Source organism: Tupaia chinensis, unplaced genomic scaffold, assembly GCF_000334495.1.
Source record: "Tupaia chinensis unplaced genomic scaffold, TupChi_1.0 Scaffold000604_1, whole genome shotgun sequence".
In the NCBI taxonomy this organism is placed as follows: Eukaryota; Metazoa; Chordata; class Mammalia; order Scandentia; family Tupaiidae; genus Tupaia; species Tupaia belangeri.
The window spans coordinates 3,091,095-3,115,926 of NW_006160122.1; the positions used below are offsets into that span (position 1 = coordinate 3,091,095).

Sequence of the window (24,832 nt, forward strand, 5' to 3'; positions counted from 1 at the left end):
GCCAAATTTGCCTCTAACTACCTTGCACGTTCAGCCTTATTCCCTCAGTAACAGAGATACTATCTCAGGCAAATGAGAAGAGTTTGTCTTCACAGAGTAGGTGCCAGTAGCATTTGCTAGAAATTCTAAGGATGGGGGTGCTCCTTGTGGTTTACAGTGCCCTTAGCGTTTTAAAAAAAAATGTTTCACATGCTTCTAGACTAAACGGCACCTACTAATTCTATTGGCTAAGTAGTTAGGTTCAAACAACTTAGTAGTAGTTGTTCCTGTGCTATCCAACAGATGTCACTGTTCTTCTCTCAAATGTTCATTTAGTTATTTATTTTTTTAATTTGCTAGAGAAGATAAGAGTATGCACACTTACAGAGAGAGAGAGAGAGAGGGAGAAGAAAAGTAAGAAAGCACTCCCCATGGGGTATGGTCAGGCTACAATCCCTTCTCCTCCTTTTGGGATTTGGGGCATCCACACACGTGCATCCAGTGTGTTTCTGAAGCCATGTGGAATCCAGCTACCTTAACTACCATGCTACCAGCTGACCCTTCTCTCAAAAAAAATTTTTTTTGTGGTTTTTATATTAGGGCACGTGTGCCCACCAGAGAGAGAGAGAGCAGAGGCAATGAGAGGGAAAGTGAGAAATCACCCCCGAGAGGGCATGGCCATGCCTCAGTCCCTCCTTGTCCATACTCCTCTTGGGATTTGGGGCAGTTATGCACATGTGCCTGGTGTGATTTTCAAGCTGCCAGGTCTGGGACTCGCATTATGGTTGGCCATATGGGAGTCCAGTGCTGTAACCACTATGCCACCTGCTGGCCCTCTCTCAAAAATTTTAAGAATCCTATGGGTCAAGGCATAGTTTGGGGAATGTGACCCTTGAGAATCAAGAATGATTAATAAAAGAATTGAAAAGCAGTGACCAAGGGTCAGTTTGAAGTTAAGCAGCATGAACTTGCTAGATGCTAATGGCTATGTCTCCTCTACTGCTCCTCTGCAGCTTCAGACGAAAAGCAAACTAAGCCCACTGCCAGGGATTATTGGTGTGGAGGAAGGAATCAAAGGCCAGCATGGTTTCCATGTGTGAAAGGAGGCAGTCCTCCCGCCATGGGAGGCAGCCATGTCTGGACTTAGCATGACCTGGTGCTTCTGTCTCCGAGCAGATGCCAGTGTTCCCTGACGGATCCCTGTGGCAGTTAGAGCTCTGATTTCAACCCGACATAAAGTTCCCTTGATGATGCAAAGTAGAGCCTGTCGCTATGTCTCAGTATCTAGCCTCTCATGCCCCTTCCAGTTTCCAGTTCCTTTTCATTCTTTACACGCAGGCCCCTCTCTTTCGTCCGCCCGGCAAGCTCTTGTCTTTGTCAGGTTTGATGCTCTCTGTCATGTTGGTTGTTAGCCATGCCTGCTATGGAGGAGATCCTGGAGAGGAAATATTCCTCTCCCTAGACAGAGTTCGTTGTATCTCTTCTGAGCTCTTAGACTTCACTAACAGTCCTCGGTTCTGTAATAGCATTTATCACGTGATAATGCAGCTGATCACCTGAGCTCCTACCTGAGGAATTACCTCCTAGTAAATGTTCAGTAAAGTTTGCTGAATGAGTAAGTGACTCAGAAGATCCTAAAAATTCCTGGGTGCCATTCTCCCCTACTGTGGCTATCTAAGCCAGGAGCACGACCTGGCTGGGAATGGGACGGTGTATAAATGCTTGTCAGAGCTTCAGGAAGGAGGCCAGCAGGCGGTGTGGTTATTAAGGCACTGGATTCCCATGTGGCCAACCACGAGGCCCCAGATGTGACAGCTATTTTGTTCTTTAAACAGGGCCTCCTAGATGACTGGAAGAGTAAAGGAACTCTGGTGGAAGACATCAATTGCAAGGGCACGTCTTTAGAAAATCTCATCATGGAGATCACAGCACCTGATTCCCAGTCCAAGCCAGGTAAGTGCAGGCTTTTCAAATGTAGTGAGTAAGCATTGTTCTTTGCCTTGGGCAATGCCCCTTTATTTAATTAAAATCAGAGTTGGGGCCAGCAAGTGGTGTGGTGGCTAAGGTGCTGGACTCCCACATGGCTGACCAGGGTTCGAGTCCTGGATCTAGCAGCTGACTTTCTCACTTTCCCTCTTTCTCTCCGGTGAGTACACATGCCCTATGGCAAATTAAAATAATAATAATAAATAAATAAAATAAAATAAATTATAATTACTATTTTCAAGTTAGAGTCCAGGTTAGATGTGAACGCAGAGGGGGTCCACAAAGCAATCTTTCCCTCCACTGGGTCTGTTTCCATCCCTGCTATAGAACATTGCTTCATTCTATATCATTTTCCCTGATGATAAAAGTGAATGGACTCATGGGCACCTTAGAACTGTCAGATGAACATAGAAGAATTCAAAAAGTATTGCCTGTCCTTAGGAATTTCCCTCATCTACACACGTGAATGGGATGGGTATGAGCACAGTGTGATGCCCAGGGAGAGGTGAGGTGTCTGGATCAGCAGTGACACTCCAGACATTGGCTCACATATCGCGTGCACTCACCAAGAGACAGAGACAGAAAGTGTGAAATCGCCCCCCAGGGGGGATGGCCACGCCTCAATCCCTTCTCCCCCATTCTCCTCTCGGGACCTTGGGCATGCACGCACACACGCCCGGCATGAGTTTAAGCCACCGAGACCAGGACTCAAAACGCAGTCGACTATATGGGAGTCCAGCAACGTAGCCATTACAAAATATGGTCCCATAATTTTGAAGGGGGAACAAAGATTGTGCTCAAATATTTGATAATTCCTGGTTGTAAGTCATGTTTTTCAAGCAAAAGCCAATATGAGTTCACAGTCATTTGCTGGGTTTTAATTAGGTTCTTATAGGTTTTATTGCCAGACTGTGGGTGTATTCTAATTCTCATACTCACTTGAATAGTAAAGAAAAAGATTACTTTCCTTTTTCCTCCTGGGAATGTCTACTTTTCTGTGGTATCCTGAAGTTTCAAGATCTCTTAGAAATATCTAGAACTGGGGGACCAATCAACTGTGGTTTGAATCCTGGACCCAGTGGCTTAACATTCATGTCAGCCATGTGTGCATGTATGCCCAAAATCCCTACAGGAAAACAGAGGAGAACGGATTGCAGCATGGCCATCCCCCCTGGAGGGTGGTATCTCACTTTCTGTCTGTCTCTCTCTTTCTGTCTCTGGTGAGCGCATGCACCCTGTAGCAAAAATCTCTCTCTGAAAAAAGGTATCTAGAAGTGAATTTCAGGGAACTGGTGGTTCTTCCACTCTACTCTAGCAAGCCTCTAAGTTCAGCTACTCTCCAGCGTGTGACTAGATCAGCAAGAAGCAAATTTTTTCTATAATGGGCCGGACGATAAGTATTTTATGCTTGCAGGCCACATGATCTGTGTCACAGGTATGCACTTTTGCCATGTGGCACGGAAGCAGCCATACACAGTGTATGAGTGAATGAGTGTGGCTGTGTTCCAATAAAACTACATATGGAGACAGAGGAAAGGCCAGAGTTAGCCAGTGAGCAGTAGTTTGCTGACTCCTGTATTAGACCAGTCATTTTTTGTACCTCTTAAAGGATTAGAGTTTTTTAAAAAAATAAAACTCCGGGGGGGCCAACAGGTAGCTTGGTGGTTAAGGGTGCTGGACTCCCACATGGCTGATTGCAGTTCAAGTCCCGGACCTGGCGGCTTGCTCTCTCTCTCTTGCTCTCTCTCGCTTTCACACACACTCTACCCTTCTCTGGTCAAATCGAAATAAATAAATGAATACATAAAGTTAAATAAAATAATTTAAAAATAAAAAAATAAAACCCAGAGGACCAGCAGGTGGCCTGGTGGTTAAGGCACTGGACACTCCCACATGGCCGACTGCAATTTGAGTCCTGGCCCTGGTGGCTTGCTTTCCCTCTCCCGCTCTCTGTCTCTCTCTCTCTGGTCAAATTAAAATAAATGAATTAATTAATAAAATTAAATAAATTTTAAAAAATTAATAAATCAAACTTGGACCAGTTAATGACGTGGTGGTGAAGGCCGCTAGATCCCATATGGTGACTGCATGGTTCAAATCCTGGGACCAACGGCTAGAGAATCACACCAGGCCCATGTACATGCCTGCCCAGAATCCCAGAAGGAGGGAAAAATGGAGGAGAAGGGATTGAGGTGTGACCATTCTCCATAGGGGGTGATTCTAACTTTCTCCCTCTCTCTTTCTCCCCCAAGTGCATACACCCTCTGACAGAATTTAAAAATCAAGAAATAAATTATTAATCATATGTAGACCCTTACTACATAAAACATAAGAATATTTTGTTAGCATTAATTTCTCTTGTAAGTTAATTATAGCATTTGTCTATTATGAAAGTCATCAGTAAGAACATAGAGTCTATCTTAATGGATGGACAGATTCAATAAGAAAGATTATTAGATGAATCACCATCTGATTGTCTCTGAATTTGTTTGGTTTCTTTGTACCCAGAAATTATGGTTCACATATATGAGTAGTTGTGAATGATAAGAAATGTTTTAAAAATAATTATTTTATTTAACTTTATTCATTTATTTATTTTTTAATCTGACCAGAGAAGGACAGAGCGAGGGTGGGGGCGGGGAGTGAGAAAGCCAGCTGCCAGGTCTGGAACTCGAACCATGGTCAGCTATGTGGGAGTCCAGCGCCCTTAACCACCATGACACCTGCCAGCCCCACTGAGAATTTTTTTTTTTTAAAGGTTCACTTTATAATCTCAGAATACTCTTTAAAACTGAACTAGAAACTCAAAAGTGAATTAATACATTTATATGTGAGAGTTAAGACACTAAGAATACTTCGTGAGGGCTTACCTTCTTGAATGCAGGAAAGATGTCAAACAGACATAGAAGATAAAACTGGTAAACTGATGTCGCTGTGACCTGAGTGTGGAGAATTCGATCGTTGTACAGTGCTGCCCTGAGAGCAGAGCTCGCTCTGAGTAGATGTGTCTCGGCTGAGTTCACTTTCTTCCATGTGTACACACGTGCTGTGGGTGTTTTCCCTCTGTGCAGTAAGCATGAGCGGACATGTGCAAGTTCTGAATATCAGAACCTGCTAGTGAAGAGCTACACCCTTTCGGCTCAGTGATGCTCGAAACAAGCTGCAATGTCTGCATGGAGGTCGCAGGACTTGTTTCATTCATCCCCCCAAAGCAGGATGAATCAGTAAAGATGCGGCATTCAACATAATTGAATGCACGTGTTTTATTGCCGTTTCTAAGTAGTCCAAGTGTATCTGAGTATTATATTTAAACAAAACAGTGACTGAATCCCTAAAGTACCTCCTTGGGGTGTTTTGAACATCACTGACATGAGTGCCGTCAAAGCTTTCTTCTGTGACTATTTTAGTTCCTTACATTTGTGTAATTATTTTTGTTTCATAAAGTGTTTTCTTTTTTTAAATTTTTACATTATTTAATTTATTTATTATTACTTGTTAGTTTGACCAGAGAAAGAGAGAGAGAGAAAGTGAGAAAGCAAGCCTCTAGATCCAGGACTTGAACCGTAGTCAGCCATGTGGAAGTCCAGCACCTTAACCACCATACCACCTGCCACCCCCCCATAAAGTGTTTTCACATACATCACCTCTTGACTTCTCTTCAGTAGTCCCATGAGAGTTATCAGGATAGGTAGTATTATCTTATTATATTAGAGAGGAAACTGAGTTCTGTCCATAGATTAAGGCTCATGTAGTGCGTTAGTGACAGTCTTGGCTAGGACCTTTCTGTCCTAATTGTTAGTCTTGTTTCTTTTTTTGGCCATATTGTTTAAGCCTAACTTTTTTAAAAAAATATTTTATTCATCATCATCATCATTACTATTTCATTTGAACAGAGAGAGACAGGGAAAGTGAGAAGGCAAGCCGCCAGGTCCGTTGTTCGAACCATGGTCAGCCGTGCAGGAGTCCACAACACCTCAACCACCACACTACCTAATAATCCCTTAAGCCATTTTTTTAAATTGAATATATAGTAACATGAACACGTGTTAAACACTCCATGGTCGAACATGGTTCAAATTCCAGATCCAGTGGCCTGAAGATCACAACAAATGAAATAAATGTTTGGGGGAAAAAGTTTTACACTAACTACCTCAACACAACTTTTTTTTATGTGATTGTATAAAAATGAAATTAAAGATTAAAAAAAAGCATTCGATGGAAAATTTTTTTTTTTTTTAGTTTTGTTATTGGGTGCATCAGCTTGCCAGAGACAGAAAGAGAGAGAGAAAGAGAGAATGGGTATGGGGGGGGTATGGGGGATGGGTATGCTACGATCTCTTCTCCATTTTCCTCTTGGGATCTTGGCATGCATGCACATATATCCAGCAATTTTTTTTTTTTTTTTTTTTTTTTGAGAGGTTTTCGCTATAGGGCACGTGCACTCGCCAGACAGACAGAGACATAGAGGCAGAAAGCGAGAAATCACCCCCCAGGGGGGATGGTCATGCCGCAATCCCTTTTCCTCCATTCTCCTCTCGGGATCTTGGGCACGCATGCACACGCGCCCAGCATGAGTTTTTTAAGCCACCGGGTCTGGGACGTGAACCGCACTATCCAGCACAATTTTCAAGATTCCAGGACCAGGGTTTGAACCTTGCATTTGGACACGTGGAATCCAGCACCTTAACTTCTATGCCATGTGCTGGCCGAACATAGTTTTTCAGTAAATATCTTGCACATGACTTTACACAGAGAAATCAGTACACAGGAGAGTTTTATTCTGCTGGGTTTTTAAAAAAGAATTATTTATTTATTATTATTTTATATTTACTATAGGATACGTATGCTCACTGTGGTGGGTGAGGGGGACAATGAGAAAGCAAGCTACCAGATCCAAATTCAAACTGCTGTTGGCCATGTGGGATTTCAGTGCCTACACAACCATGCCACCTGCTGGCCCTTTAACCTTTTAATGTAATATTATATTATGCATATTTTTCAGATTCCTATGTAATCTTTATAATTACTTAACCTGGTTTTTTTCCTTAAATTGGAAAACTCCTCTAAAGTACAGGGAATTCATTTGGGGACAATATAGGTGAAATTATGGCAATTAGAAACAAAAACCAAAGGTCCAAGCCAGAATGTATGGGATGTTTATGAACCAGATTTATTTATTTATTTTTAAACATTTATTTATTTATTCGTTGTGATTTTTGGGCTACCAGGTCCAGGACTTGAACTGCAGTCGGCCATGTGGGAGTCCAGTGCCTGCTGGCCCCCTGAGCCATATTTTTTAGCACTGCAAATTTCTATTTTTCAGTGGGAGAAGAGGTCATGAAAGGAAAGACAGGGAATCTTCCTTTAGAAACAAAACAAGGGGGCTGGCTTCGTAGCTAGTGGTTAAGTAAATTGGATCCCATACAGCCAATCACGGTTCGAATCTCAACCCCAGCAGCCTGAAAAACAGTGTGTGTGTGTGTGTGTGTGTGTGTGTGTGTGTGTGTGTGCGCGCGCGTGCGCACGCGTGTGTGCATGCCCCTAAAATCCCAACAGAATGGAAGAGAGGAATGGAGGAGAGGCAGCCATACCACTGGAGTTGCTTTCTCCCTCTCCCTTTCTCTCTGTCTCTCTCGGGCAATCAAATTAAAAAGTAAAAAAAAACCAAAAGAAGGGCACATGTTAAGATCTTTGTTAAATGAATGCTACTTTTTGTGTCTCTACCTATTGTTCATTTTTATTATAACAGAAGGCATTGATATTAAAGGTGAACTCTTGTGACTTTATTATAAATGCTTGTTCCAAAATGCGCCATCTAACATTCTAAAGACTTAATGATTTTACTAGTACTTGTTTCACAAAATTAGGGCAGGGAACAAAGAATCCAAGCTGGAGCTTTAAGAAGGGAATTTGAATTTTCTCTAGAAAGGATTTTTAATCCTTCCTGCTAGTTGCCTGGCAGCTAAAATGATTCGTGTCTTTCTACGAGTGTGTTGTCTTGTGCTGTGTTAACTTCCTGATACCCAAGCTTAAAGTGAGTGCCAAAGAACAATTCAGTTGCCTGTATGTATTCCTAACACGTCGGTCTTGCCCTGTTTGTCTCCCTGTCCTTCTGCTCAGGTTCCATACTGCCCTCTGTAGGAAGCACTGTAGGCAGTGTAAACGGATACCACACTTGCAAAGGTGAGAATGCCACTTCACCAGTGTCTCCCTGTCGGTGTGTTAGGCAAGTGCTCCTGTTGCATCTCTGTCTGTTTTAAAGTGTGTGGAAGAACTACTGCTAGGATGGGTGAGGGTGGAAGCCTGGGGAGCAGCAGCTGCGACACCTCTTCGTTTGCTGGCTGTGGGCTAGACACACTGGTGAGCTCTGACACTGAGGGTGCTGAGGAGCTAAACTGGATCACTGGATCCGGCCTGGAAGGAAAGACCTGGAAGGAAATATATGTGAATCTTTGAATTATAAAGAGGCTGTATACTCAGGCCAGCCACATAGCCTGGTGGTTAAGGGAGCTAGGTCCCACGTGGCTGACTACAGTTCGAATTCCAGCCCCAACAGCTTGAAAAACACATTGGGCACGTGCGTATGTGTGCCTAGTATCCTGGCAGGATGGAGAAATGCAGAAGGGGTTGCGGCATGTCCGTGCCACATTAGGGGGTGCTTTCTCCCTTTCCCTCTCTCTGCTCCTCTGTCTGTGGCAAGCACATGTGCCCTCTGGCAATGAAAAAAAATCATGAAGCCACACTAGAGGAACTGTATAGTCCTCACAGCTGGGTACTCCTTTGTCACTTAAAGGAGAAGGAGCAGAAATGCCCGAGTGCATTTATCCCTGTACTGTAGGAGGCTTGAAGTCCTGCTTTCACTCTCCTCACTTTTGTGGTTCCCATGTTTATTTAGCATTTTAAAGTGTGCATCTGAGTATGTAATGCCAAAACCCTAAAGCAGGTTCACGTTTACGTAGACACAGCAAAAGCACTGTGTGTATCCCATGAAGTCACTTTTATGTGATTTATCATGAAGATCATCTACAGGTCACTAGAAGGGGGAGGAGAGTGCTTTACCCAGGCCAGGGGTTTAGGAGTGAGAAATGAAGGAGGCTGCTTGGAGAGCAATTCCCAGTCTGATTTCTGTTTCTGTGATACCAGATCTGACGGAGATCCAGTGTGACATGTCAGATGTAAACTCCAAGTATGAGAAATTAGGAGGAATCCTTCGGGAACGCCAGGAAAGCCTTCAGGCAATCTTCAGCAAAAACCAGAAGGAGGCAAGCTCAGTGCTACAGTGGCTAGAATCAAAAGAGGAGGTCCTGAAATCCATGGATACCTCTTTGTCTCCAACCAAGACAGAAACAGTCAAAGCCCAAGCTGAATCTAACAAGGTACCGTGTTTATGTCCTCTGCATCCCAGCGCCAATGAAAGGGGCTGGTACCTAGTGTTCCTGCCTGAGCCAGGGGCCTGCGAGCGAGATGTGGCCAACTGTCCAGGCTGTCATGAGTAGCGTGTGTGACTTACAAATGATTAATATGCATTAACTCTCCTAGAGAACTTTCTTTCCTAAGAAATTAGAAATCGGGGCTAGCCCATGTCCTAACAGTTAAGGGAGCTGGATCCCACATGGCAGACTGGAGTTTGACTCCCGGCCCTGATGGCTTGAAAAACACTCCTCAAATCCTGACAGGATGGAGAAATGGAAGAGCAATTGCAGTGTGACCATGGTCCATGGGGGTTGTTCTCTTCCTCTCTCTGTCAAGCACACATACCCTCTGGCAACAACCATAATGAAAGAAATTGTTACAAATCCTATCCAAAACAAAACCAGATGTTTACAGAAAGAGAATAGTCCTTTAGAGAAGTACCAGCTTCTGGTGCAGAAGCTTCTTACGCTGCAGGAGATCTAAGCCCTTCTCATCAGAGTTCCTTTCTAACTCTTAGAGGGACCTAAAAACCCGTGGTTAGAGTTCATAAATGAGATTGACATAGGGGACTAGGAAAAATACCAGAAGATACAAGATCCTAGGAAATCCTGGAAGAGGGTCAGGCCTGCAATGCTGTGCTTAAAGGAGTCAAATCCCGTATGGCTGACCGTGGTTTGAATTACGGCCCTGATGGCTTGAAAAATACACTGGGTGTGTGTGCATGTGTATCCAGAGCCCTGACTGGAAAGAGGGCCAGGAGACAAAGGATTATGGCAGGACTGTGCCACACTGGGGTGCTCTCTCTCTTTCTCTGGTGAGTACATGCAATAAAAAGAAGAAATAAAATCCTATAAGAAATTTTCTTCAAAATTTTAGTAACAGTACATGCTTGTGCATGAGAGAGAATATGCACGTGTGATAGTGTCTTGTCATGCTGTGATTCCCCTCTGGCCGACCCATCCCCTAGCTCCTTAGGATCCTGGGTCCAGACTGTAATTGTCACACGGCTTCTAGCACTTCTGGACCCTGGTGTTACTGCCACACTACAGTGTCCGGGCATCTCCGAATTGTTTAATATTCCGGTTGAGCCTAGCACATCAGCTCCTCCAGCTGCAAAAACGTCGTCAGTGTATCTCGGCACTCTCAGTTTGTAGGAATTGATAATTCCTTCTTACTGGGTTCTACTGACGTACATAAAGGAAGCTCAGATCCTGCCATCTAGATCTTTCTTTTAAAGTAAAAATGGAAGCAGAATGGTTAGTATGTTAAAGTCACAGAGTAAGTCATGGGTAGAATCAGGGTAGAAGCTTTTCATACTTGTTGCCCAGTCTTCCAGTCATTTCTGCCACACACAGTTGGGTTTCTTGTCTAGAATTTTTCCAAAATGTTATGGCTTGCATGATATTCTTTCTCCTAGGCCTTTCTGGCTGAATTGGAACAGAATTCTCCTAAAATCCAGAACGTAAAGGAAGCCCTGGCTGCATTACTAGTGACATATCCCAACTCACAGGAAGCAGAAAACTGGAAGAAAATGCAAGAGGAGCTCAGTAAGTTGTCACAGCAATGTTGCACACTCTCGGTCTGTCTTTGAAATAGAGTTTCAGAACATCTTGTAAAGCAGGAATTTTTTTTTTTTTTTTAAGAATTCTTTTATTTAACTTTCTTTCTTCTACTCTTAGCTTTGCTTTGCTTTGCTTTGCTGTTTAATTTGACCAGAGAGGGACAGAGTAGGTGGGGGTGGGTGGGAGTGAGAAAGCAAGCCGCCAGGTCCAGGACTTGAACCAGGAATTATGTTTAATTTTCCTAAACAAGCAAGAAACTCAGATAGGGCCAGGTAGTAAGCCTAATTAGGGAAAAGAATTAGAGATTTAGTGCAAAGAATCAGAAGTTCGGCTTTCTTAGGCAAGTCTAATGGACAATACTGTGATAAGAGCCGAAGAGAGCTCTGATGTTAAAATGGGAAGTAATCTAGTCTGTAAAGAGATGAGATACCTACCTTTGTGTTCATTATTGAACTATAAATCATGCTGATGATGAACTTATTGGCATAAAAGGTGTTCATACGTAGTAAATTTTAAAACACTGTAAAATACATAGTGTATTTTACATGCACTCATATGTACATGTGTGTTTACTTCTGTGAAGTGTCATCATATGTGTGGTTCCATGTTACTGCCACCACAATCAGGATACAGAGCTGTTTGTATTACTTTCATTAGAAAATTTAAAAGGCTATTTTTGACTTTGAAAACATTTCCATAAAGTTCCGGGGGTCATTTCCTGTGGTATATTAGGAACATATTTTAGGGACAGCAGTTGCTGATGAGAATGAAAGAATACATTCTCCCATTTCCTCTTCACAGACTCCCGGTGGGAAAGGGCCACTGAGGTGACTGTGGCTCGGCAGAGGCAGCTCGAGGAATCAGCAAGCCACCTGGCCTGCTTCCAGGCTGCAGAGTCCCAGCTGCGGCCCTGGCTGATGGAGAAGGAACTGATGATGGGCGTGCTGGGGCCCCTGTCTATTGACCCCAACATGTTGAATGCACAAAAGCAGCAAGTGCAGGTGAGCAGAACCGCTTACGCTTCACAGCGAAGGAGGTGCCGTCACAGGACCTGGGTCTGCATGGTGGACAAGTCGTTCAGCCCTTCCGAGTCTCGGTTTCCCAGTTTAAATGTGATGCTTGGAAGGAGTTTATCATGATGCCGGTCAAATAGCAAGCAGTCGATGTCTCTGTTACTAACATCAGAACAGAGGCAGTAGGACGAGTGGATGTGAGAATGAGGAGTTTTTTTTACTATAGCACATGTGCAGACATACACACGCATGCACACACGAGAGAAGTAGCTTTGATAGGTCTCTCCGTGTCGCAGTCAAGAATGGAGAACTTTGTCTAGCTAAATTGTGGAATCATTATTTTACTTTTAATCAATCCCCAGAGGTAGTGATCCATATTACTATATTATATGTACTGACTATATGTAAAGATTTTCTGCTGATCAAATACATCTCAGAAAAGTTAATTTAAGTGTCTATCTTCGCAGAAGTTTAGGTTGGTCAAGATTATGCTATTTTGGGGCCAGCAGACAGCGTTGTGGTTACGTCATTGAACTCCCACATGGCCAACCACAGTTTGAGTCCCAGACCCAGTGGCTTGAAAATCATGCTGGGCACCTGTGTGTGCATCCCCAAGATCCTGGGAGAACGGAAGAGAAGGGATTGTGACATGATCAGCCCCCCCCCCAGGGGTGATTTCTCACTTTCCCTCACTGTTTTTCTCTCTCTCCAGTGAGTGCATGTGCCCTAAGGCAAAAACCTCTTGAAGAAAAAATGATCTTATTTCCAAGCCAGCCTGTGACACGGTGGTTAAGATGGCTGGGTCCCATGTGGCCAACAGCATGGTTCAAGTGTCTTGTAAAACATGCTGAACACGTGTGTCCGTGCCCAAAATTCTGAAATGAGGGAGAAATGAAGGAGAATGGATTGTGGCATGACTATTTCCCCGCAAGGGTTTCTCCCTTTCTCGCTCTCTCTCTCTCTCGTTCTCACTCTCTCTCCTCTCTTCCCCCCCCCATTCCTTTGTCAAGTGCACATGTCCTCTGTGAAGCAAAGTAAATATTAAAAAATAAGTGAATAAATAAATATGTGCATATATATAATATATAAATCTCAATGACTCCCACCTAGAACCTTTTCCTTATTTTGTATTCTCCCCTGAACTTGTTTCATTTCATCTCACATTCCACCAAGTACCCCAATTTAGGACTTAAGAGTAGTTTTTGAAGGAACCCTTTCTTTTAGCCTCTCCACCCAAATAATTATTATAACTAAGCAGTTAGTCTACTTACCAAGTATTTTTCTAATCCACTGGCTTTCAAATTTTTTGGTCTCGAAATCCTTTTTATTCTTAAAACTTGGCCAGCACAGTGGCATAGTGGTAATGCAGCGTTCTACAATGCGGAAACCACGTGGGAGGTCCCAGGTCCGTGTCCTAAGGTCTCCCTGCACATAGCAGGGGTGTGTGCATGCCTGTGATACTGGTTGGCTGAGGCTGAGGGATGGAGGATGGCACAGGGAAAGGGCCTAGGGACTCTCAAAGTCCCTGAACCATACTTTGAGAATAATTGTTCTAACCCTCCCTTTTTCCTCCATTTTATCTGTAGGCCTTTTCTCTGGTTTATACCATTGGGTCAGCCTTCTAAAGGACAGATTCTTGGTCCAGTCCATCCTGCACACAGTTATCAAATTATCTCCTTAAATCACATATCTGACTCTATTAAAATGCTCAGAGGGGTGCAGTAGGTGGCATGATGGTTAAGGCACTGGACTATCACATGGTCAACCATGGTTCAAGTCCTGGACCTGGTGGCTGAAAATTACACCAGGCATGTGTACGCCTGCCCAAATCCCCAGAGGAGGAGGAAAGGGATTATGGTATTGCCATGCCCCCTGGGGGGTGATTTCTCACTTTCTTTCTCCCTTTTTCTCTGGGAGCATGCATGCCCTTTGGCAAATGAGTCCCAGACCCAGTGGCTTGAAAATCATGCTGGGCACCTGTGTGTGCATCCCCAAGATCCTGGGAGAACGGAAGAGAAGGGATTGTGACATGATCAGCCCCCCCCCCAGGGGTGATTTCTCACTTTCCCTCACTGTTTTTCTCTCTCTCCAGTGAGTGCATGTGCCCTAAGGCAAAAACCTCTTGAAGAAAAAATGATCTTATTTCCAAGCCAGCCTGTGACACGGTGGTTAAGATGGCTGGGTCCCATGTGGCCAACAGCATGGTTCAAGTGTCTTGTAAAACATGCTGAACACGTGTGTCCGTGCCCAAAATTCTGAAATGAGGGAGAAATGAAGGAGAATGGATTGTGGCATGACTATTTCCCCGCAAGGGTTTCTCCCTTTCTCGCTCTCTCTCTCTCTCGTTCTCACTCTCTCTCCTCTCTTCCCCCCCCCATTCCTTTGTCAAGTGCACATGTCCTCTGTGAAGCAAAGTAAATATTAAAAAATAAGTGAATAAATAAATATGTGCATATATATAATATATAAATCTCAATGACTCCCACCTAGAACCTTTTCCTTATTTTGTATTCTCCCCTGAACTTGTTTCATTTCATCTCACATTCCACCAAGTACCCCAATTTAGGACTTAAGAGTAGTTTTTGAAGGAACCCTTTCTTTTAGCCTCTCCACCCAAATAATTATTATAACTAAGCAGTTAGTCTACTTACCAAGTATTTTTCTAATCCACTGGCTTTCAAATTTTTTGGTCTCGAAATCCTTTTTATTCTTAAAACTTGGCCAGCACAGTGGCATAGTGGTAATGCAGCGTTCTACAATGCGGAAACCACGTGGGAGGTCCCAGGTCCGTGTCCTAAGGTCTCCCTGCACATAGCAGGGGTGTGTGCATGCCTGTGATACTGGTTGGCTGAGGCTGAGGGATGGAGGATGGCACAGGGAAAGGGCCTAGGGACTCTCAAAGTCCCTGAACCATACTTTGAGAATAATTGTTCTAACCCTCCCTTTTTCCTCCATTTTATCTGTAGGCCTTTTCTCTGGTTTATACCATTGGGTCAGCCTTCTAAAGGACAGATTCTTGGTCCAGTCCATCCTGCACACAGTTATCAAATTATCTCCTTAAATCACATATCTGACTCTATTAAAATGCTCAGAGGGGTGCAGTAGGTGGCATGATGGTTAAGGCACTGGACTATCACATGGTCAACCATGGTTCAAGTCCTGGACCTGGTGGCTGAAAATTACACCAGGCATGTGTACGCCTGCCCAAATCCCCAGAGGAGGAGGAAAGGGATTATGGTATTGCCATGCCCCCTGGGGGGTGATTTCTCACTTTCTTTCTCCCTTTTTCTCTGGGAGCATGCATGCCCTTTGGCAAAAACCTTTAAAAAAGAAAAGAAGAAAAGAAAAGGAAAAAAAGCTCAGTAGCTTGTGGCTGACTAGTGAACAATGTCCAAATTCTTGCTGAATGTGATACTTGAAGGCCTTTCACAATTTGGTCCCAGCTTGCCAGCCTCATCTCCAGCTCTTTCCCCATATGCCCAGGTTTCCACCCACCTTCCCTAACACGCTCACTCCTACGGCTCTCTGTGCCCTTCACTAGCCTTACTCTCCCCGCTGGGAGAACTGCCACTCATTCTTTTTTCTCTTTTTTCCTTTCCAATTTGCCAGAAGGTGCACATGCTCACAGAGTGAGAAAGTAAGAAAGCACCCCATGGGGGATGATGCTCAGACCTTTCTCCTCCACATCTCCCTCCTTTCTGGATGTTGGCCATGCACACATGCGCGCACACACACACACACACACACACACACACACACTCAGCATGTTTTTCAAGCTACTGGGTCCAGGACTCAATACTGTGCAGTGGGCCCTGTGGGATCCAGCCCCTTAGCCACCATGCCACCTGCTGGCCCTCTTTTCGGTCCTTATTCCCGCTTCTGGGGGACCTTTCACGATTTCCCTCTTCCCCCTTTTGTTACCAGCGACATTGCCCTTTGTTCCATGCTTTGTTCCCTCTTCCATGCTCCCATCATTCTCTCTCCATTTTCACTCGTGTTACATTTCAGTGTAGTCCGTTGTTTATGCATCTGTTACTTCTCAAGGTCACAGTTTATTTATTTTTGAACAGTGTAAATACTGAGTACTTTCCAAACATGTTCTCACTCAGTCTTTATAGCAGCGAACATAAGTGCTCGAGGAAGCTAAGGTTTGGAAAACTTTTAAAAACTTGCCTAAAGTTATAGAGCTAGTAAATGCCGAGGCAGGATCTGTACATAGGCAGCCTATCGCGAGAGTTTATTCCCAACAACTTTGACGAGAGCAGCAAGGAATAAAAATACATAAAAACACCCAGTTAGCACTTTAAAGAAGCTCTTTATGTACGTGTGCTCCACTATAATGTACAGATTGTTAAATGCTGTTGGAATTTCGAGAAAGGGAATGCATAGGCATCGAGAGTTGAAATGACAAATTCAGCTAGCGACATAGCTGGCTGCGGGATTTAATGTTCCCAACCCTGTGTTCTGAGAGCTGAGCATTGCATGGCAGAGCTGGCGAAAGCTTTGGTTTCTCCGTCTAGGCCAACCTTAGTCACCAGTGTTGAGACAGAATAAGACAAATAAGGAAAAGAAATAGACACAATCGACGATCCTTTCAAACGAAGATTTTATTCAGCAGTTGTCAAATGCTGCTGCGTTGGCCAGGCAGCTTGGTCCTAATAGTTGTCTGGTATATTTTCCAAAGGAATTGGCACTTATTTGGCATAATCCAAAATCAGTTTTTGTTTTGGCACTGCTTGCAGATCTGTTTTCCTATCTAAACAGTGCTGTTGTCTTTTCTGTTTCAGTTTATGCTGAAGGAATTTGAAGCACGCAGGCAGCAGCATGAGCAGCTGAATGAGGCAGCTCAGGGCATCCTCACAGGGCCTGGAGATGTCTCTCCCTCCACCAGCCAAGTGCAGAAGGAGCTCCAGAGCATCAACCTGAAGTGGGTTGAGCTGACAGACAAACTCAATTCTCGATCCAGTCAAATCGACCAAGCTATTGTCAAAAGCACCCAGTACCAGGAGCTGCTTCAGGACTTATCAGAGAAAGTGAAGGCGATCGGGCAGCGCCTGAGTGGCCAGTCGGCCATCAGCACCCACCCTGAGGCCGTGAAGCAGCAGCTGGAGGAGACCAGTGAGATTCGCTCGGACTTAGAGCAATTAGACCATGAGATTAAGGAGGCCCAGACATTGTGCGATGAACTCTCAGTGCTCATTGGTGAGCAGTACCTCAAGGATGAGCTGAAGAAGCGTCTGGAGACAGTTGCCTTGCCCCTTCAAGGTTTAGAAGACCTTGCAGGTGAGTTGGGGCAAGGAGCGCACTTCTGCTGTTTCCAGTGGCTTGCAGAAAGGAGGAGTGGGTTAAGAGCAGTCCCATAAAGCTAGGTCTCAGACCCAGATGAGCATTAACCTGTCGCTTCTTCCAGGTCCAGCGAGAACTGCAGTGGTGTCGCATGCTCAGCAGTAACCATACATGCAGCTTTACGTAGCATAGTCCCAGAGATAAAAGTCTCAAGTAAATTCAGCCAGCAGGTAGAGTTTCATGCCCACAGATAGACCAAGAGGTGGCATTACACACACACATTCACCGATGCCCACTTAATTTCTTCATATCATGGACGCACACGTACATCACATATGCAAAGTTAGAATACGTTGCTGCTTCTTATGATGACCTTGTAAAAAGATCTCATCACTAATTCGTTGCCTCTTTTCCTGGAAATGTTTATGATTTTTGCTTTTACTGGCTAAGAAGTAACACTTTACTGTGGATGTTGCTGTAGGGATTAAGTAGGCTATAGTATGCGAAGGAGCCTCGTCGTGCACCCCTGTATGGTAAGCTCTCAATTAGTTAGTTTCCTTCCCCTAAGATTAGATGTACACCCTCCGCAAACATTTTAAATGCCATGTTCAGGCTTGATTGATTTCAATTTCACTTTCTCATTTCAGCCGATCGCATGAACAGACTCCAGGCAGCTCTTGCCAGCACCCAGCAGTTCCAGCAAATGTTTGATGAGCTGAGGACCTGGTTAGATGACAAACAAAGCCAGCAAGCAAAAAACTGCCCAATTTCTGCAAAATTGGAACGGCTACAGTGTCAGCTACAGGAGAATGAAGAGTTTCAGAAGAGCCTTAATCAACACAGTGGTTCCTATGAGGTGATTGTGGCTGAAGGGGAATCTCTGCTTCTTTCTGTCCCTCCTGGAGAAGAGAAGAGGACTTTACAAAACCAGCTGGTTGAGCTCAAAAGTCACTGGGAAGAGCTTAGTAAAAAAACTGCAGACAGACAGTCCAGGCTCAAGGACTGTATGCAGAAAGCTCAGAAATATCAGTGGCACGTTGGTGACCTTGTGCCATGGATAGAAGACTGTAAGGCCAAGCTGTCCGAGTTGCAGGTCACTCTGGATCCGGTGCAGCTTGAGTCTAGTCTCCTGCGGTCAAAGGCCATGCTGAGCGAGGTCGAGAAGCGCCGCTCCCTGCTGGAGCAGCTGAATAGTGCGGCCGACATTCTGATCAATTCTTCAGAAACCGATGAGGATGACATCCGGGATGAGAAGGCTGCCGTCAACCAGAACATGGATGCCATCACAGAGGAGCTCCAGGCCAAGACGGGGTCTCTTGAAGAAATGACTCAGAGGCTCAAGGAGTTTCAAGAAAGCTTTAAAAATATTGAAAAGAAGGTTGAAGGAGCCAAACACCAACTTGAGATCTTCGACGCTCTAGGCTCTCAAGCCTGCAGCAACAAGAACCTGGAGAAGCTAAGAGCTCAGCAGGAGGTGCTGCAGGCCCTGGAGCCTCAGGTGGACTATCTGAGGAACTTCACCCAGGGGCTGGTAGAAGATGCCCCAGATGGATCTGATGCTTCCCAACTGCTACATCAAGCTGAGCTCACCCAGCAAGAGTTCCTAGAGGTGAAGGAGAGAGTGAACAGTGGTTGCATGACCATGGAAAACAAGCTGGAGGGCATTGGCCAGTTTCACTGCCGAGTCCGGGAGATGTTTTCTCAACTGGCGGACCTGGACGATGAGCTAGATGGCATGGGTGCCATCGGCAGAGACACCGACAGCCTGCAGTCCCAGATTGAGGACGTACAACTGTTTCTTAACAAAATCCACGTCCTCAAGTCAGACGTAGAGGCCTCAGAAACGGAGTGCCGGAAAATGCTGGAAGAAGAGGGGACTCTGGACTTGTTGGGTCTTAAGAGAGAGCTGGAAGCCCTGAGCAAACAGTGCGGCAAACTGACAGAGAGGGGCAAAGCTCGGCAGGAGCAGCTGGAGCTGACCCTGGGCCGCGTAGAGGACTTCTACAGGAAATTGAAAGTACTCAATGACATGACCACAGCCGCAGAAGAGGGAGAGGCCCTCCAGTGGGTAGTGGGGACCGAAGTGGATGTCATCAACCAACAATTAGCAGATTTTAAAGTAAGTCTGGCCCTCGTTTTGTAATCTTTAATCTGTCTCCTATGTGTATTTCTTTGCTTTTCACTTAGAAACTGTTTGAGGATACACGTTTTAACTTCAGCAGGTTTCATTACTCTCAGGTCTGTCACCAGCAAAGCCCACTGCTGGGAGACCAAGCGGATTTGAACATTTGTCTATTGTGGTTTATTTCCATTTTTATAACCAATTAAGGGTATAAAAAGAAATATCCAAGTCTGGTCTCTTATGCATAAGAATCTCCTCTTGTGATTTCTTGAGATTTCGAGGTCACCGATTTTGTAACAGCAGTGTGTGTCGTCGGGTCCCTGTTTTTCAAGTTGAGGCCTTGGAAACCATGAGACAAGTGTGCTCATCTTCCTAACGTGTTGATTTTGTAGAGGGGAAGAGGGGCTTGGGGTTATTGGCATATTATGCAATATAATGTAAAATTCTCTTGAATTATTAAGATAAAACATAACACTTCAAATAAATTTCCCACTTACGGCAAGCAACTTAACAATACACACTAGCCTTTTCTAGAGTACAAGTTCTTTGTAGGGGAGTTTCAAAAGCACTACCTTAATTACAAAAGTGTCTTCATTCTTTGCCTGAGCTCAGAACTTATAGTCCTGAGATTTTATGAGTCTAAATTAAAACAACAGGGGATAATTAGCACATCCCTACAGTATGGATTTGCTGGGTCAGGTCTTGCCTGTTGGGTGTCGGCTCTCACTATGTAAGCCTTTTGCCCCAGAGTTTCCTTTTTGTTGAATACCTAGAAATGCCTCCCCTGCCACCATGTCCTTCCTGGTGCATTGAATAGATTTGGAAAGGATATCTCCAATATTGTATTTCCCTCACGGTGTCAGTTATCCCCACTTACATAGTGACACTCCTGCTGTCAGGTAAACATGATCTCCCAAAGCATCCCTCTACCCCTGCCTATCAGAATTCTTTCTCTTAAAAAACATGGCCAGAGAGATGGTTTTGATGCCAGGTCAGAGCCAATGGTCTCTAGAAAGGTCACGATTCTGTAGACAAGGTCCAAGGGCAAAAAGGTGACTGTTCCGGGACTCCTCTAGGAACTTAGGAGACAGGCAGCACTGATGAGGCATTGGCTCGCGTCCCCTTGCTGTGTTTGGAGCCGCGGAAGGCACCGCATAAGGTTTTCTTGAGGCAGACAAATGAAGCAAGTGTGGGCAGAGCGAATTCACACCCAGGAGCCAGTGTGTGTTCCTCTTGGAAACTCCCACACCTCTCTTCCTGTTTCAGCTTGTGCATTTTTTTTTTTTCTCTTCTGCCATTAGTGCACCTAAAGCAGAGACACTTGTGCAGGAGTTTCGGTTACCCAGTTTACCTGGATCTGGGTTAGTGGGAGTTAACTGTCTAACCAACTAAATAAATTTCTTAGAAAACGGAAACTTATCCCAGTAGGCTTCAAAATAGTTTTTATCTAACCAGATTTTAGTCTATGTAAGAACGATTTCAAATTTTATTTGCCTCATTTTCTAAGTATTACTGTGCATCAGTTTTTCTTAATGAGTGCAAATTAACATTATTAAAAAGATTGTACTGTTCTGCACCATGGTGTTATTCTCAGGGGTGTTAGAGATATTTGGGGCTGCTTTCTGTTAAATGTTCCTAATTACTGTGCAGTTGGATTTCTGTCTGGAAGTTCTCGTTCGGGGTCTCTGCAGTGTTGTACTGGCTGGATTGGCTGTGTGCGTGAACGTGAGGAGGAGGCAATTTCTGGGTTCTTCCCATTGCTACTACACCACATATTATTTCTTACTGTCACCATTTCTTACTGTTGGCACTGAGTCTGCTGTAACCCGTCTTACCCCTCCTTTCTCATCTTCAATGAGCTAGAAAATGAAATAAACAAGCCCGTTAAAATTGTGTTGAATGTGAGTTAGGCAATGAGTCCAGCAGGTGGCAGGGTGGTTAGGGTGCTGGACTCATTGTCTAACTCATATTTAACACAATTGGCCAACCACAGTCCAGCCATGATTTTCAAGTCTCCCACCTTGAAAATCATGCCAGGTGCATGTATATGCATGCCCAAAATCCCAGGAGGAGGGTAGAGGAGAAGGGATTGCGGTGTGGTCATCCCCCTTGGAGGGTGATTTCTCACTTTCCCTTTCACTGTCTCTGTCTCTCACCCTCTCTTCAGTGAGTGTACATGCCCTATGGCCCAAACCTAAAATTAAAAAAAAAAAAAAATTAATCCAGAGATAGTTACAAGCAGTATTTGGATTTGAGAGCAAGTCATCTGTTCATTTTCATTTAATCCTTGGTTCTAGAGAGTCTGAATTTCGATGTTGCCCAAAGATTTCAGTAAATCACTGGACATTATTATTTTTCATGTGCATCGGAGCAGGCTGCCTGGTAGGACTCAGAGTTCAGTAACTGCTTAGTTATTTGGTATAGCCGACTTGTTTCTCTGATCTCTTAGAATAAGCCTCCCAGCACACATACTATGGGTGAAAGGCCAGGGCCTGACGTGGGTCAGCTGAGCATGTGAAGAGCGCATTTATCTACAGTGGACTGGTGTTGACGAGGCCAGCCTGGGAGGAAGGTGGAGGGAGGGGGTGGTGGAGTGTCCTGTGTGCGACCCGCCCTGCCTCAGAAGGTAGTTTGTATAAAATGCTCAGTTTCCCTACTCAAGTTGGGATGCAAATCAGAAGCTCACCTTATAGGGAAGTCCAGCTTTGGAAGAGGTTTTGCCTCCTCCCGGTGAAGGTCTGGTCTGGAGGGGAGGAGCCTCTCCTGGCTTCGTGCTGCTCTCGCTGAGCTCATGGGAAGTGAAAACAATGAGAGGGCAAAACTGTGTGTCAGTCCCAAGGCCCCCAGAGACACTTTCTGGACCCATTTTGTGGACTGAGTCATTCTCGTGATCTCAGTGTGGAGTTCCTGGTTAATGTGCTGTAGTTTGCCAACAGATCGATCTCCCCTTACACTAGCAGCAGACCAGGTTGATAAAGTATGGCTCTGCTTTCAGATTTGAATTATTTCTAATAAGGAAAAAACAAAGAGGGACCAGCAGTTGGCCTAATGGCTATGTCGGTGGACTCCCCCGTAGGCGACCACGGTTCGTGTCCCGGACACGCGGCTTAAAACTCACACCGGGCGCGTGTGCGTGCATGTCCAAGATCCCGAGAGGAGAATGGAGGAGACGGGATTGCGGCGTGGCCATCCCCCCTGGGGGGTGATTTCTCACTTTCTGTCTCTCTGTCTCTGTCTGTCTGTCTGGCGAGCGCACGCGCCCTATGGCAAAAAACTCTCCAAAAAAAAAAAAATAGAGATAAATATTAGAAAACACCATTAGCTTTAGGTTTTCAGCTCTTCTCTTTTCTTAGTGGGATCTTACTGTCAGCCCCGAATCTGCATGAAGAGGATGTGAGTGTGAGGTAGGAGTACAGGTGCTGGGCTCAGCCTGGTGAGAGCTGAGCTGCGGTGCTGGGCGCACTCAGCGAGGGAGATTAGAGGAGCTGGAGTCCCGGGGAAGGGAGGTCGTGGCGTGATGAGACCCTGTCGAGGGCTTCTCTCCCTTTCCGTCTCTCGTGCATGCGCACATATGCCACCATGAATAAAATAAAAGTAAACTTAACAGGTGGCGTGGATGTTAAGGTGCTAGATCCCACATGGCTGACTACATGGTTCAAGTCCTGGACCTGGTGGCTTGATAATCACACAGGGTGCATGCGTGTGCATGCCCAAAATCCTGAGAGGAAAGAAGAGAAGGGGTGGAGGTGTGGCCATCCGCCCGGGGGTGATTTCTCACCTTCTCAGCTCTGTCTTTCTCTGGTGAGTGCATATACCCTATGGCAAAAACCAAAAGGAAAGAAAGAGAGACAGGCCCTCCTTTGACCTAGTTGACACCACCTGGAAGAGTTGGAATAGATAAACCCGGGTGCGGTGCGCTTGCTCCTGAGCAGCAGTGCTGACACACCCAGAGCTGCAGTCAGTCTGCGGGAAAGGATTTCCTCCTGAAATAAAGTGCTAAAATTAAAAGGCATTTTTCCTAGGAGAGGATTTTCTTCGATTGGTCGTAAGTAACTGCTAGGGCTTCCCTGGCTGACCAGATTCTACCAGATGGGAATGAACAGCCCCCTTCCCCACTCTGACCAGGCAAAAACCTCCCCCACGGCCTTCACTGGCTTCGGTAGCGTGCGGAAGATAGAGAGGAAGAAGCCGTTCCAGAAAGGAGAATAGCGAGCGTGTTTTCAGCAGCCTGGAAGGAAAGACTGGCTAATCTCTTCAGGAAACTGCTTTCCTGAACAAGAGCGCTCTGATTGTGGAGGAGAAGGAAGTGCCTGTCCCTAACAGGAGACTTACAAGGAAGGAGGGACTTGGTATCACGGAAACTGGAGCCAAAAGCTCCCCCAGGGTGACCTTCCTGGGAAGGATAGGAAAAGAGAAAGCCATTAAGCCTGCTGGTAGCAGAGGCTTCCCCCACTGTGAGATTCCCTGTGTAGGTTTCCCTTGCCAAGAACTGAGCTCGTTCTGAGCCTCGAGACAACCTCCACCACCCCCCAAGTACCCCGTCTCCCCATAAGAATCATGCTGACGTCTTGGTCAGAAATAGTGGCGGTCTAGGTACTGTACCGGTGAGGAGTGAAGAGGCTGGGTGTGCCCTGGTTCACGGGGTGTCATACGTGATGTGAAGAGGCTGGGTGTGCCCTGGTTCACGGGGTGTCATACGTGATGTGAAGAGGCTGGGTGTGCCCTGGTTCACGGGGTGTCATACGTGATGTGAAGAAGCTGGGTGTGCCCTGGTTCACCAGTGTCATCCGTGTCGTGAAGAAGCTGGGTGTGCCCTGGTTCACCAGTGTCATCCGTGTCGTGAAGAAGCTGGGTGTGCCCTTGTTCACCGGTGTCATGCGTGTCTGCTCTCTGTGCACTCAGGCCAGCCTTTGCACTTGCCGTTCTGCTGCCCGGTGAGCAGAAAGAACAATGGGAAATAGAAACCTTTAGAGGCTGTGATTTCTCACACAGGTTCGCCACCAGGAGTACATTTGAGGCATCATGAGGAAGGGCTTCCCCCTTCTTGTCTTTGAGGCCAGGCGTTGGGCCGCAGGTGCACAGCAGGTTTCCTGGACGAGCCTCGCTCCTCGTTCAGGTTGAGCAGGGCCTCCATGCTGGCCGCTTCTGTCTGGAAGACCTAGATATTCTCCTGTGAAACCAGAACAAGGAGGTCCTGTAGACCCCTCCGTTCGATATTTTTTGTCTCAGGGAAAGCAAGCTTAGGCTTCCTCTTGAGCACATGTGAAAACCCGGGGAAGATGGGGCCCGGTGTGGAGCTGAAAGACTGCCAATTTCCACAGAAGTCCTTACCTCTGCCTTTCAGTGATTACAAAGGCAGTATCAGCCCATCTCTGTGTTTTACCAGCAGGTCACCTGCCTGAGAGTCCCTGCAGGAAAGAGCAAACGAGGTCAGCATTGTCTCTCTGCCCATGGGGGAGGTAGGCCTAGGT

At 45.4% G+C, this 24,832-nt stretch overlaps 1 protein-coding gene and 1 long non-coding RNA gene across 9 annotated transcripts in view; one reads left to right on the forward strand and one right to left on the reverse strand.

Annotated features, from left to right (window-relative positions):
* MACF1 (microtubule actin crosslinking factor 1) overlaps nt 1-24,832 on the forward strand; it is a 278,797-nt gene that overhangs the window by 157,822 nt on the left and 96,143 nt on the right. For 5 of the 7 annotated variants that reach the window (XM_027775768.1, XM_027775769.1, XM_027775772.1 and 2 more), the window contains 7 exons: nt 1,815-1,932; nt 8,086-8,148; nt 9,109-9,341; nt 10,796-10,925; nt 11,742-11,941; nt 16,741-17,236; nt 17,887-19,358. In XM_027775768.1, the coding sequence (XP_027631569.1) occupies nt 1,815-1,932; nt 8,086-8,148; nt 9,109-9,341; nt 10,796-10,925; nt 11,742-11,941; nt 16,741-17,236; nt 17,887-19,358 (2,712 nt within the window). The remainder of the gene's footprint in view (nt 1-1,814; nt 1,933-8,085; nt 8,149-9,108; nt 9,342-10,795; nt 10,926-11,741; nt 11,942-16,740; nt 17,237-17,886; nt 19,359-24,832) is intronic. The other 2 variants (XM_027775770.1, XM_027775774.1) reach the window with 1 other exon arrangement.
* On the reverse strand, nt 18,523-24,814 carry LOC114009689 (uncharacterized). 2 transcript variants are annotated; one of them, XR_003551067.1, is made up of 4 exons: nt 24,693-24,813; nt 23,964-24,531; nt 22,048-22,144; nt 18,523-18,595 (listed from the first exon to the last, which is right to left on the reverse strand). It is a non-coding gene; the product is annotated as an uncharacterized LOC114009689 (long non-coding RNA). The 2 variants fall into 2 exon arrangements; XR_003551068.1 differs by lacking the exon at nt 18,523-18,595 and adding an exon at nt 19,365-19,733 and having other exon boundaries at nt 24,693-24,814.